Source organism: Pterocles gutturalis, unplaced genomic scaffold, assembly GCF_000699245.1.
Source record: "Pterocles gutturalis isolate BGI_N339 unplaced genomic scaffold, ASM69924v1 scaffold19744, whole genome shotgun sequence".
NCBI classification, from domain to species: Eukaryota; Metazoa; Chordata; class Aves; order Pterocliformes; family Pteroclidae; genus Pterocles; species Pterocles gutturalis.
The window spans coordinates 3,714-18,325 of NW_010136186.1; the positions used below are offsets into that span (position 1 = coordinate 3,714).

The 14,612-nt window shown below is 43.3% G+C and overlaps 2 protein-coding genes across 2 annotated transcripts in view; both read right to left on the reverse strand.

The window, feature by feature from the left end:
- Positions 1 to 346: 346 nt before the first annotated feature.
- LOC104468181 (apovitellenin-1) lies at positions 347 to 1,758 on the reverse strand. Its single transcript, XM_010082223.1, has 3 exons — positions 1,683 to 1,758; positions 1,152 to 1,311; positions 347 to 479 (listed from the first exon to the last, which is right to left on the reverse strand). The coding sequence occupies exons 1-3, from the start codon at positions 1,741 to 1,743 to the stop codon at positions 380 to 382; spliced, it is 321 nt and encodes a 106-aa protein (XP_010080525.1). The 5' UTR covers positions 1,744 to 1,758; the 3' UTR covers positions 347 to 379.
- Positions 1,759 to 10,317: 8,559 nt separating this feature from the next.
- The window catches only part of ILDR1 (immunoglobulin-like domain containing receptor 1), a 15,453-nt gene continuing 11,158 nt past the window's right edge, over positions 10,318 to 14,612 (reverse strand). Inside the window, 2 exon segments of the mRNA XM_010082224.1 lie at positions 10,318 to 11,159; positions 12,931 to 13,062. Of these exon segments, the coding sequence (XP_010080526.1) occupies positions 10,318 to 11,159; positions 12,931 to 13,062 (974 nt within the window).

The following is a 14,612-nucleotide window of genomic DNA, read 5'->3' on the forward strand; positions in this document are numbered from 1 at the left end:
GGAAACTTAAGGAAGTGTAACAACAAACATTTTTTTATTAGAGAGCAATGGCCAAGCCGTTCAGGAGGAATTAATTTTCAGGATTTGGCTACAGAAGAGCTCTACAATCTCATTGCCTTCCCCATGCCCAGCAGCGTTTTGGTTTTGTTGGTTTTTTTTTGTTTTTTTGGGTTTTTTTGTTTTTTTTCTGGAGGAGACTTCAGCAGATGCTTTCCATCCTTTGGTCTTTGAAGCTGGGTTCCCTCTAGTGGCATTAAGAGGAGCATCGATTCTGTCTTATTGACTGATCTTGGCCAGTAGTAGGGGCAGGGGGAAAGATGGAACTGCAGGGTGATACCAACTCTGATCAGGAAATACTGACTTGTGTGACTTCATCCAGCTAGTAGCCTAAGACTCTTGTGTACCACAGGTTCTTTATTTTTTCCATCAGCTGTTCAGCCAGTATACTGAGTTTAGTTGTTTCTCTGATGAGGAAGTTCCTGTGGGAGACGACAGCGTATGTGGTAAGATACACAAATACATGAGGGTAATCTCCATCTGCTGTAGTTATCACACTGCCTGTCACCGGGAGCGCAGAGCTCCTCAGCAGTCCTAGAGGGGCTTTCCTCAGAAGATGGGAATAGGAAGTATGTGTTTGCTGTGAGTTACACGAAACTGCATCTGTTGGGTCACTATGCTTTTTTTTGTTGGGAGAAAAGTCTTTCCCCTTCTTTGAGGAACGTGTATTTACAGCTAGAGCCAATTCTGTGATTTGCATTGAGTGACAGCAGTGTTTCCTGTCACCTTCAGCCCCCAGCCCCTTACAGACAGCACCGCAGCACCTGCTCAGCCCCTGCGAGGGGGCCTGATCCCCCACCAGCTAGTGGCCCCTTCCCTCGCTACCCATGTATAAAGAGCAGTACCTGCTATCCCCACGAGCATTGTCATGTTCAGTGTGCCTCCCTGGGAAGAGCTTGCACTTCCACGTGAAACCGTATCATCCTACCCCAGCTTTCCAGCACCCCACTCTCATTGTAGTCACATCAGGCTTTGGTTGCTGATTCATTTCCCCCTAGGTCTCCCTGTACAGGTACTTCATTAATCTGTTTTTTCTCGCACTCCTCCCTCTCCCTTTCCACCCACTAGCACTAGCACAGAAGAGCTTTCCATACCTGGTCCCAGCAATTACTGGAGTCTGAGCAGCATCCACCAAGAACTGCCCAACTCTAGGGGACATCTTGTTCACAGTTTCATAGATGTAAGCTGCAATTGCGTCAGGGATGACCAGCCAGTCGCGACGATCTCTCTCAAACACAGACTTTGAGTGCACTTCTGAGAAAGAGATGGCAAAAAACCATGAGACTTCTCCAGTCACTTGTGTCTCTGATATCTTCCCCTGGGTACAATGGGAAGCGACTTGATGTTCATAGCTCTGGCAGCATCCAGCAGCATCTCATCACTCATTTTTGGGCACCTAGGTCATAAGCCTTACGTGGCAGAGTATTTGCACCAGGTGTGGACAATTGTCATGCCAGGCCTTTACTAACTTGTTTCACGCTGCCAAGTGCCATATATTCATGGACTTGAACTGTGTTACGGCGCTTCAGTCCTACTTTATGGATGGGTTAGACTTCTCTAGGGCAAGTGAAAGCCTGTAGACCTGAGCTTTGTCTCAGGCAGACAGAAAAGCTTTTCAGACTTACCAGGGAGAGTGGTGCCAAGGAGCAGAATCAGAGCTATCACCAGTGCCCTGGATTGCAGCATGGTTTGCAGTACCTGTTCAGCTCTCTACACGAAGATAGCTGCTGGAATCAGCATACAATGTTTTGGGTTTTTTTCAGAGAAATAAAACATGTCAGTTAAACACTAGAGTTTTGTTGCAACAAACCTAACCAATAAATGAAGAAGAGAACAGGAAAGATCATGGCACATTTCCTCTGAAGATGTGAGGAAAAGATAGTACAAAAATGCAAGTGTCCTTTTATTTGTATAATCACAAACATCCACAATGAATGATAGCTTTCAGAGCTTCAAAAAATATGTGAAAGTTAAAGCTACTTTTATACGAGCACTAAAATTCCTTGGTTTAGCATATGAGCAAACCACTAAAACTGGCAGAGGTCGGAATAGGTTTCCAACACACATTAAGTACAGCTGAAAAATTAGTAATGTAGGCGTTCTTTTTCTTTGATTTTTTTTTTTTGGGGGGGGGGTTGTAAATTGCTCTAAAGAACCTTGTGCTAGCAAATGCATCACATACAATTATCATCTTAGTGACCTGAGTATTTTGTTATTTTGTCTTGCTCTAGTTGAGGAAAGACCCAACTGCTCAACTAGGTTTTCTTGTCTTTTCAACACTGTGATTAATGAAGCAGAAAGTAGCCCATGGAGAACAAGTTCTCAAAAGGGAGTAAGTGCAAACTTTAGCCTCATCCAGCCTCCTTTATTTTGTCTATTAAAAAAGTCAGAATTGGAGGAACTCTTGAAAATTTGGTACTTGGTATATTGAAAAGATGACAATACACCTACACAAGCTTTTCAAACATGCTGCACTTAACAAGGTGTTTAGAAGTTAAAATTCATTTATGCCCTGAATTAGAGGGCTGCATCATTCATAGCAATACGAATAAAACATTGCAGTGTTAGGAACTGCAATGGCAAAAAAAGGCTGCATGCCTATTACATGTGAATGCTTTGCTAAATCCTGTGCCAGGTAGCTGCAAGTCACTGCTCCTTCCTATCCCACAGTAAGAAAATTTCCATCCATTTTTATTTTGTTCTGTGCACAGGTTACCTCCAAAAGCTACCACTCCATCTTCATTAGAGATTTGCTGACCAGCAGCAGTTACTCCGCTGCCTTCCTTGATTTTTAATCCTAGAGCCAGGTTCTCCCTCTGTAGGCAAAAGGTATAAATTCGTTTCCCAAGAGCATGAAGTAGAGATCTTACCTGCTTTAGAGCCTATAGTCCCTGTGATGAAGGCAGCTGGGAAAAGGTTATGTGTCTTCCAACACTGAAACTCTGCAATTCCCTACCACGGGCTTGACCTGCCTATGAGCATCCATCACTCAGCTTCAGTCTAGGCCATCTCAAGCACTCCCACCCTCCTCAGTTTCAGCAATATTCTTGGCTATGGAGCGTGAGAAGGGCTCACACTTTTGTTTGCAATAAGAAATGGGTCAAAACAGAAGACCACCTCCACTCACTTCTGTATGTCCTAGATACACCAGTCACAAAGTCCATACTACCCAGAACAGAGAGTTCAGCTCTTACCTGTCCTGCTTTCCCTCTCTTTCTCGGGCTGAATCTGAGGTAGGTGCTCATCTGCGACACCCACATTTATGCAGAGCTAATATAGTGATAGCAAGGGGTCAAAGGTCCTGCTTTGTTTCTCCATTTGCTCTTTTGCAAGAAGATTCAGTTCAGCGGGACAGGCAAGAAGCTGTGGGGGACTCTGGACCTGTTACTGAGATTTGGTAATGGAAGGTCAGTCTGACCTGAATCTAAGAGACGTGGAAGGCAGCTCCAGGGTCACTGAGTCCCCTATTTTTGCAGGCAACCATGTCATAGAGGACCTTTTCATAAGTTGACCAAATTCCACATTAACAATAGCTATGGCTGGGCTGAATTTTGTTCCGTCTGTTCCTGTGGGAAGGCCTGTGCTGTAACCTCACTGCTCTGACAGCTGGAATTTATTTGTGGCTAACACACCCATTTGTATTTTACCCTCCATTTCTGACAATGCATTAGCCAAATGGTGCACAGGGGTAAGCATGCACCCCTCCCGTTCCTTCTTTCCCCATATCCAAGCCTTTTTGCACAGGGTGACAAGACATCTGAGCCAACTGTCAGAACTTGCCCAGGGGAAACATGCAGCTCTGGGGCCACCAGCACAAGGAAGACATGGACCTGTTGGAGCAGGTCCAAAGGAGGGCCATGAAAACGATCAGAGGGCTGGAACACCCCTCCTATGGAGAAAAGCTGAGAGAGTTGGGGTTGTTCAGCCTGGAGAAAAGGCTCTGGGGAGACCTTATTGTGGCCTGTCAATATATAAAAAGGAGGCTTATAAACAAAGACAGAGAAAGACTTTTTACCAAGGCACAGGACATAGGGGGAACAGTTTAAAACTGAAACAGGGTTGATTTAGATAGGATATAAGGAAGAAATAGTTTACGATGAGGGTGGTGAGACACTGGAACAGGTTGCCCAGAGAAGTTGTGTACACCCTATCATTGGAAGTGTTCAAGGTCAGGTTGGATGAGGCTTTAAGCAACCTGATCTAGTGGAAGGTGTCCCTGCCCAAAGTAGGGGCAGGGCAGATGAGACAGTCTTTAAAAGTCTCTTCCAACCCAAACCGTTCTATAATTCTATGCTAACTTCTCCCCAGGCTCCCCAGGGACCTGGTCCCAGTCGGAAAGTGACTGCATTGCTGCTGGAGGGTGTGTTTTCCCATAGCTCAAGCTCCAAGTCTAAGTGCCCATTCAGTCAGGCCAGCCATCTGTATTTGGCACGTGCAACCACTGAGTAGCAGGGGGAAGAGACAGAAAGGCTGCAACACTGAGCCACAAAGGGCATTAGCCAAGGGAAATGGGGAGGACATGAGGCATGAATTAAGCCTGCTGTGTGAGACCCAACAGACCTCTGCTCTTATGTCAGCCACTTATTTATTAGGTGACTGTCACATGTGGAAAGTGTGAAAAGCTCAATCAGTATCTTCATTTATCAACTAAAATTTTCTAGAAGATTTTTCTTCTCCTGGAGTTCAAAATACTTCAGAACCGAACAGTAAGCATTCTCTTTTTACACATACAGCAACTAAGTCAGTGATTGCTGCAGTGGGTCATATCATTAAAGAGGCCTGCCAACAGTTTCCTAGACATTTTTCCACTCTTTTGGTGAATAATTATTCAAATTATCTTCTTTATTAGAAAAACAAAGAAGTCTCCCAAAATATGAAGAAAAAGTCCAGCATACAAGCAAACCATTTTGCATTTTTGTCCAAAAAATAACACAAAATTCTTACTAATGAATAACAAGCTTAATTCCAGAAGTAAGAACAGAGGATTTTCAGTTCCACTTCGGGTGCAAACACTAAAAAGCGATTTATGATCTGGGAAGAACACACAAGAGCAACTGGTTGAAAGTTCTCTTATATTTTAATTACACATTTGACAGTCATTGAAGAGAATCTATACATTTACCATCTGCTTTTACAGCTGGAATAATATTCAGAAGACCAGTACAAGGCACATTATAGGCATTTAACTTATCAGAAATAGCAATGACCACTCATTGGAGTGGAGGTTGATTTAATATAACCTCAAGTGTCATGTCTCTTTTACGTCAGGTCAACAAATGAAACTCTCTAACCATATTAAGTGGGTGCCTTAAACTGATGTGCTGCTGGAGGTAGTAACACAGAGGGGACTTAGCTGCCTATATAGTAATACGTACTGCTGAAGAGCTTTGCATTGTGGTTGTTATCACACAGGGTAACATCCCCCACTCCCCCCCGCCAAAGTTAGCCTAACTTTAGCTAGTGCTATCATGAATACAATCCCAGAGATAGCAACTGGGCATTTCAGCACTTTCTACTGCCAAATAGGCACTTGCCAAGACCAGATCAATGATTGCACAAGAAGCAGCCATTGCCCTCCATTCCTGGAATGGCATTCCAGAGTGGCAGGGCGCTCTGCAAATAAGCAAGAAAGCCAGACATTGCAAGTCCTTTCTTAAGCAAAGAAAAAATTACATGATTTTTTTTAATCTCTCTTATGAATCTCTGGTCTGAGGTGGAAAGCAGCTGACAGGAGCAGCATGGGCGTCCTTATTTGCCCCATGTAGCATTGTTACTCATTACATTATTATTTTAAATTAGGGTAACTCCAGTGGCTATCAAGGCACTTTATCTGAGACAGAAAATTCATTCTTGGGGGTAAGGTATGTTCCTTTAACTGCATGACAGAAAGAACAAAGGTCTAGAATAGCAGTAACTCCCAAATGTGAAACATATTGAATTTTTTCCATCACAAATGGGCTGACATACGAACATCAGCTCTTCGGAATGGCTGAAAAATTAAGCATGAATAAATTACAACCTAGAAAGAATGAGGCTAGGCTATTTCCTACAGTTATTTCTTTCAGTGTGCAGTATTTGAGCTGCTCAATTCTCTCTCTTTTAAAAGAAGTCAAAGACCCCATAATCTTACTGGAAAAGAGTCCACATAGTATTGTGCAGTGCTGTCACAATGGCTTTCGTTTATAGCCAATTAAAAATAGAAATAAACTTATTCTAAGCCTAATAAGTTGTAAAGCATGCATATATAGATTTCTTTTGTAATTATTTCACAGCTGACCAACTGGTGTTTTATGAACTGCAGTGGTCTGTGGGCCAGTGAACATGGTAGCATTTCTGCTTCCCTGCTAATCTAATCTACTAATCTACTTCTGTCACAGTTTAAGAAGTTACAGAATTAAGACTGAGATACAATCAATTTTCCCTGAAGAGTTTTGTTTAATGTTTCTATAAATATGAACAAAGTGGCTGAAGAGGAACTCAAGTATGATAGAGATAAAACTCTTCAGACTTCACACAGCACAAATTGTGCAAATTCACACAATCTACAATTAGTCACCTTAGCTCAATTATGGGGACTAGAGGAACAAATAAAGATGGGGACCTCCTTCACAGGATTTAGATAAAAAAGCACAACCTCTGCAGTTAGTGTGCTCATACTACGCAGCAAGCTTCAACAGCTGCTACTGTTGCTCAAAGTCATCTAGAGTTTCTTGCCTTGTAAAGGGGTTCTTGCTCTTGGGAGAACTTTCTAGGTACATGTTGGCTTATAGACACTTGAATGTGAAGGAAAGTGAACACTTTCCCAAGCTGGGATCTCAAGTGATGTCTCAATAGCCTCTACTCTTGATGGAGAAAGGGGCAGCGCTTCCCTGAAACCCGGACATTTGGGCTGGTTTGAGATGACAGGAAGAAGTTGTCCTGTGTGATGTATGGACCTATTGGAAGCATAAGGAGATAGTCAAATTGCAAGCCAGAAATTCAGCTTCCAAGGGGAGAATCTGCAGAGCCCTGGATATCTCCTACTAGGTGCCAGAAGGCAATGCTAAAGTCAAAACAGGATGCTAGCTTTGGAAGAAGAAGCAGTCACCATAAACTCCTCTTAACTAAAAAAAAAATACTAGCCCATCATAGAAGAGAGGATGCATAAAACTCTCAGCATGTCATTAAATAAGAACAAAAATAAATCACAGCCAGTGACAGAACCAGATTCAAGAGTGATACTGGCCTTCCAAGTTCAGCGAACACACTTAATTCTGTATATTTTAGATGTAACCCATGGGTCAGTTCACATTATTAACAGTTTGAGTCTACTGCAGACAAGGACTATGCTTAATACAAACTTTGCTTGAATTCAAACTTTGGAGTTGGTCTTTTATCTCTTTTAGCTCTGTTCTGTGCTAGTCATCAACTGCTGGCGAACAGCCCCTCTGTATTTAAAAAGTGGGCCTCTGGTTCTGAAACAAAGTTAACCAGAGAACCTAGTTAGTCCTCCTGCTTTACCTCCAAACACAGGAATTCGAAATAAGCACTGTCAGCCAAGAAACTGTAGGAAAATGAGCACTCTCTGCAGTAGCCTTTGGTTGACCAGCAACTGCTTTGATATCCAGCTAGGAGTATTTGCTCCAAATGTGATGCTTCCTATCATTGTCCAAAGAAAAGAAAAAAAAGGAAGTGGGCAAAAGTGAAAGCCTCTCCAAGTCAGTCTTCCAAGGGAAAGCATAAGCACATCACTAACTGGGACAGTAAAGAACAAATAGTAGCAAGTGTCCCACGTGGCACTGGTTGGGAAATAAGCCAGGCAATGCAGTCACTGATACGGGGCAATCTCTAGTGCCTGTAGGTTACAAACTAACTCACAAGATGCTCCAAAAGCTCCTTGCCAACAGCTGAGTCTCTTGAATCCAAGAAGTGCCTCTGGCAAGCCAGTTTCCTGTGGAAGCAGCTAGCATGCGGACACCCTCTCTTTTTCTAGCACATTTTAAATTAAAACAGTGGATGAATCACGTCAAGGAGAAATGGCAAGTTGTTCTCCTTCGCAACTGGTCTCAGAGTGTACAGAAATTCTGTGTTCTAGTTGCAAGGTAAGAGATGACAAAACCCTGCAATCTAGCTACAGATTAGATGCAGCACATATGCAGATTTGGTATAAATGTCAGGGTAAAGATCAGGACAATACTAAAAATGGTGACTGTAAGACTTTTTCAGAGCCCTTTATCCCACCCCATGTATATGATACATGGCACAGAGAGAAAAGGGAGAACATAAAATGCATGGAAAAGAGCACATGGCTTAGGAAAAATATGCCCAGAAAGTCATGCTTTCTAAATTAGAAAAAAATTCTGGTCCATGGTGTGAGGGACAATAGTCATACCTTGCTCAGTCTCTGTAAGGACAGCCAAACCTTCATAAATTTAGCCCTTTAAGTTTATGAAAAAAATCAAGTCTGGGTTAAAGGCTAGAACAAGTATCTTTTAAGGCACTAAGGTCTAAGCTAAAAGTAAGGCAGGTTGTTTCAGTCAGTAAAAGGCAGATAAGCTGACAATTTGCAGATGTGCTAGTGAGCCCTTATTAAGGCAGTCAAACATCCTTCCAACACTGTGATCCTTTTGTTTGGGAGAGAGGCTTACCAATGACAAAAGGAAGCAACTAACCCAACTATGCTGAGCAGCCAGGCAGAAGCAGCAATGATTAGACATTGTGAGGCACAACAGAGGGCCTTAGAAAGGAGATGCTGTGCCTCCCTACACCAGACTCCCAGGGGTTGGGATCAGATGCCCTCCAGAAGCCTCTTTCAACCTAAATTACTCTACTGTCCTGTGACTTTACAACTCTGATCATTGGAGCCATTCTCCAGTAACAGGTCTGCAAAGGACCAGCATTCTATGGACTGGGATCCTTGCAGTGCCAGGGCACCTAACAAAGGCAACTGGTATCTCTCTTTAAAGACTGGGAATACACGGTTTACTAAAAAAAATATCTGCTGTTTCCAACAGAATGTCTTCAGTGCACCACAAGAATAAAAAGGGGTTATGTATTGCTTTCATGGCCACTAGACATAGATCCTTCAGAGCTACAAGTCTAAGGGAAAACTTCCTCATCTGTTTTTTTGCTGGTTGTCAGTTCAATCAAAAGCAGTCATCCCAACCTATATAGTAGAAAAGCCAAAAGGAGTCCAGTGGGAATCTTAGTTATTTCAGTAGTGGCATTAAATGACTATGCTTCTTCCACTGTGGGAACTTCCTCTGTCCTGCAAGAGAAAGTAAAAGATTCACTAACAAGGAAGAATGAATGGAAGTCATATGTCTTCCTACCTGCTTTGAGCACCGTAACAAAACCATTCACACATACACACATCACAGATGGGACTAGAACTGCTCTTCCTTCCAAAACTCAGAAAGAAAAATGGTAATGTGCAAAATAAAGCCATTTGAGAAGACTCACCTGGTAAAACTCTGCATATATATGATAAGGGACAATTAAAATTTTTTTATTTCAAAAATCTTTTGTTTTTTTAAGGGGGATTACACTGTCTAACTTGTAGACTAGCAATTGGATATGAAGCTTTTCACGCTTAGGTTGTTACCTGAAATCTAGTCCCAGGGTAAACTGACAAGATGAGCTGTGAACACCAGCTGTTCACTGCCCATATAATGCACATTCAGTTCTCAAGAGTCACAACAAGTGAGCCATCCTCTTCCACCTGGCCTGGAGGATCACACATTTCTCACCACTATAGCCACCCAAGATCTTAAAGCATATTTCATGTAGCTTTAGGCATCTTACCTGGATGCTTTAACATATGAACCATCTTAAAAATATCAGCAAGATACTACAAAAATCAAATGTTGGACATTGATAATAGGAGAATCATGCAAATGTTAAAAGAAATCAGAAGTTAACCAACACAACAGGGTTGCAGAGGGATACTAGTACTGCTGCCTACTCTGGAAGTGCTTTCTCCCCACGCATTTAACACCAACCCACACATAGAGCCCCAAGTGCCTCTAGGTGGAGACAGGAGCAAGAGCGTATAACATGTCACCTGGTGTGGGACATGATAGGGGACCTACTTTATTTTACTACCCGCTTTGCCCCTGAATGCACTGTAGCCACGCAACACTTGTCTGAAGGCAGGGAACTCAGCATCCTCTTCATAACCAAGCTGCACAGGGCACCCAGTGCTCGTTGCTTTCCATTTGAAAGGAGAGGCTGCAGAAAGTGATAAGCATTCACTTTCACTCCCCAAAACCTACTCTTCCCTTAGACAGGAAAGCAAAAAGGCAGATGACTCACCGAGCGTGGCCCTGCGCTGCCTTTGTGCTTCTTGTCGTGGCCTGGGATGACTTCTAATGAGCGATAACTGGGGGGTTTATCTTCTGGCCATTCCCGAGAATGGTGCCGCCGCCTGCGGCTTGTCACTGGGAGCCGGCCTTGCTCTTCTGAGGAGCTCCACGACCCCCGGCGAGAAGGAGGAGAGTAGCTGTGCCGCCGCTGACCTGAGTTATTGCTCCTCCTGGTGTGGTGCTGGTAGTCTCGCCTCCCTGTGGGCTCCTGTCTCCAGCCACGATGGTGGCTGGAGCGCTCCTTGGCCTCCTCTGGATAGAAACTAGAGCTGCTGCTGCTGCTTTTGCCCCTCTCAGCCTGGCGTGGGGGGGACACATCCCGTCTGGAGTGCTGGGGCCTGCCATTGTAGCCACCTGTCCTCTGCCTCTGAGGATGGTCCTCTCGCTGTCTGTCCCTGGGCTCCCGACTGTAGCTGGAATGAGAATCCCCACTGGAAGGCAAGGGCCACCTCTGGTTTTCCCTCCTGTTCTCTGCTGTAGAGTCCCAGTGTCTTGGGGTGTGGGCAGCTCTCTGTGGCCGTGAGGAGTTGCTGCTCCCATGGACAGAGGAGACGTGATCATTGAGAGGAGGTGGCATGATCTCAGAGCCCAGGGAGGACAGCAAGCTGGGCTGCACAGCCTGCCGCTGGTGGGAGGGTGGCCGGAACTGTGACATGTTAAGGTTTTGAATTTCAGACTCCAGATAGTCTAAAACACCCTTGTTAGGGTAAAGCTGAGGTTGTGGCTTCGTCAGTGGGAGACTGTTCTGCAGAGACACATCTAAGGATAAAAGCACAGGAGAATGCAGCAAGTCAAGGGGAAACAATAAAGAGAGGGCCCTTCTGCACTAATGATCCTGGCTGAGCCCCTTTTGAACCTCTCTTCTCCTGCTCCTCCTCACTGCAAGAGCTGCATGAGTCTCAAGCACCACAACCAGCACATCTAGACCACACAAGGTAAGGTACAAAGAGTAGTAGCTAGTAAGTTGCAGCATGATCTGTGTTTTGGGCAGCACAGAGGTAGGAATTCAAAGTCATCCAGCACACCTGGAAATATATTTTTAAAAATTTTAATATTTTTAAAAAATCAGAGAAAGTTCATAGTGTTTCCTCTTATATCTCATTGAACTGGAAGAAATATGAACCAATATGTAAAAGAAAAACATTTTTTTTTGTTTTAACAAAAATATATATGCACACAAAAACACACACATGTATGTATAGATATAAGTAGCAAATGGAGAAGTTTTCTCCACTAGGAGACTGGTCCAGCTCTGGAACAGTTATCCAAAGAATTCATAGAATCTCCATCTTTGCTGGTTTCCAAGACTCAGCTGGACAAAGCCACAGCTAATGTGACTGAGGTTGGTGACAGTCCTGCTTTGAGCAAGAGGTAGGACTAGATAACCTTAGAGGTCCCTTCTACCCAACATCTCTAAAAAGCTGACCTGAAACAAATTTAAGGGAAACTGAAGCACAGGAGATTCAAGGACTGTGAAAACACAGGCTAAGAAACTGCCCGAGGAACTTGCCCATTTTCTGCCAGCATGCACATGGATTTCCTTGGGAAGACTCAGTGTATTCTGTCTTAAATCATGGTAGATCAGTCATCTTCCTAAGGAAAACTTGTGCCCTGGCTAGGAAACATGGTAACTGTAGAATTAACTAGTGGGCTAAAAAAGTATATACACAAACATATTGAATCTAGCATTTAAGATGTTTGCAAACTATTTCTTCAAGCAACAGTTAAGACTCATCAGACACAGAGTAAATCTGTGACTGCCGTATAGTGATGAAAAGCTAATTTTGGATTAAAAATATGTTTGATTTATTTGACAAGTCATTATGTTGAATTCCCCTATTTTCTTTGGGCAATTAAATAACATTACTGGTAATAAGTTATTTTACTACTTATTTCTCTAGGACTTCAGAGACTCCATCTTCCCTTCTCCATTAAAGTTACAAATAAATACCACTAATACAAGTGATTTTGGGGCAGAACGACTGGAAAATTCTTCCTGGTTCATTAAAGTGTCCTTCATTTTTTTCTGCATGCAGGCTAGATCTATTGCACAGAAGGCAGTTTGTCCTTAGCCGTTTGAAGACTGGACATTTGATAAGAACTCAAACAAATTGCACCTCACTTGTCATGTCAATTTTGGCTATAAGGAGTTGACCGTGACCAGCGCAGCAGAACAAAGACACAGTACCCTCCTCTACCACATGAAGCGAGATAAGCTGGGTATATTTACCCTGCAGTCGCTGGGGTGTAGCACACAACTAATGCTAACTAATACCTTGGTTAGCATTAAACTACACTCAGCACTAAGCCTAGCAAGACACTTAAGATGGATAGGCTGTATTTATCCACCTAGGCAAGTCTATAGTACACTGCAGATGTAGCAGAGCAGTCATGCTAGGACATGCAGTCGTGCTAGGAACATTTTTCCCTCTGTTGTAGTAGAGAGGCTAAAACCCCACTGCTGAGCCTCCCCGGGAAGTTACCTGTTTCTCATCCTGATTTCCCTCTGAAATTATGCCCATGGTCTCACCTTGTTGCAGTAGAGGGTTCAGCTGGTAAGAGGAAAGCTGCGAGTTCCTGTCACCACCTCCATAGAACATGTTGGGTGACAACCAAGGTGCAAGTGCCTGAGCCTGCTTCATGAACCGATGTCGTTCCAGTACTGTAAAAAAAGAAGAAAGCTTACAGCAGCTATCCAGAGAGCACAGCTTGCAGACCACATATCATTTTGCTTGATAAACTGTAGTTTTTGGATGTGACCAGATATAGGAAATTCACAGAATGAAAAGCTCTCTCCACTCTATGACAAAGGTGAAACAGAGCACAGGAAGCTCCAATACAAAGTTGTACAGCTTCAAAAACATTCCTAAAACAGAATAAAAGGGTTACTGCCTGACATTCAGGGTACGGTTCCAGCAACTGGGAACAAATGTCACTATGATTTAGTACATAGCAAATAACCAAATGCAAGACTTCTATCTGCCCTGTCATTATGAGTACAGTTGCAAGGTGGGAAATAATGTTTCATATAGCAAGACATACCACACTGTTTTCTCTCTCTTAAAACTCTTTCAGCTCATCATTGGTCCTTTCCCCTTTTGGCTTTGATTTGCAGCTAAATGAGACCTTTTTTTTTTTTTTTTTCTTCCACATTCATCTAGACTCTATCCAGATCATATTTTCCACACCATACTTCATAATTTCCTCTCTGTTCCACAAATAGGTCACTCAGAGTTGCGTTGTCCAGCTTCTCCCTTTCTAGTCTTCCAACCACTCTTGTCTCTCTCTGTAATTTACCTCTGCATGACTGCTAAAATTAAATCCCTTAGGATAGTGTGGTCAAACTGGTGAACAAACTAAATTTCCTGTTCTCAACAGCAATGTCCAGTGTGCCAAAAGAGCAAATCCAGTGGAAATTTCTCTCCCTCACCACTGCTAACTCCAGACCCTTACTCACGGGGTCAGGCTGCAATTCCACTTCAATTTTTTCAGCACTTCCATCTCACCTCCTCTACACAGACAACCTCTGTATCCCTGTCTTGAAAACCATCACTCATTGCAGCTTCTTTCCTGGGAATACCTAAAAACATCTTACAGAAACTTACTCCTTCTATGACAGACAATCAAAACTCAAATTTACAAGCATGAAAATTCTGCAAGCCCCAGACCTCACAAAGCCTGACTCTGTACGCTTTGTCCGTCATTACTGAGTGAAGCTTTTCTGCAACGGGGCCTATGCAAAATTTCTCTTATATGGCTCCTCTGGAGTTTCAGAAATGGCAGGTTTTTACTGCAGCCTCTTCTCTTGTCAGGCATGAACAGAATATTCCTGGCTATACGGTTCAGGAGACAGATAGGAACATAATTGCCTTTGAGACTTTTTACCCCTCTGATAAACCTGGCTGAAGTTGGCTGATGAAATTAAAAGCTATTGGAAGGAAAGAGATAGGGGATAGACAGACAGGTTGACTGCATAAGCCTTGCTTCTTTAAGAAACCAGGTTATAGCTAAGCTCCAATTAACTCTGTCCCCTGAGTTCATCTGCAGCAGGCAGCATTTAGACTGCACGCTGTTTGGGACTGAGCTCTCCATTTCAGGTAGCACTTCAGTTACTAAACATGTCCTCCTTTAGCTGTTTCACTGAATTTTGACACATCACCACTTGCAGCAAAACAGGGACTGCCCATGCCTCTCAACACATCCTTCTCTTTC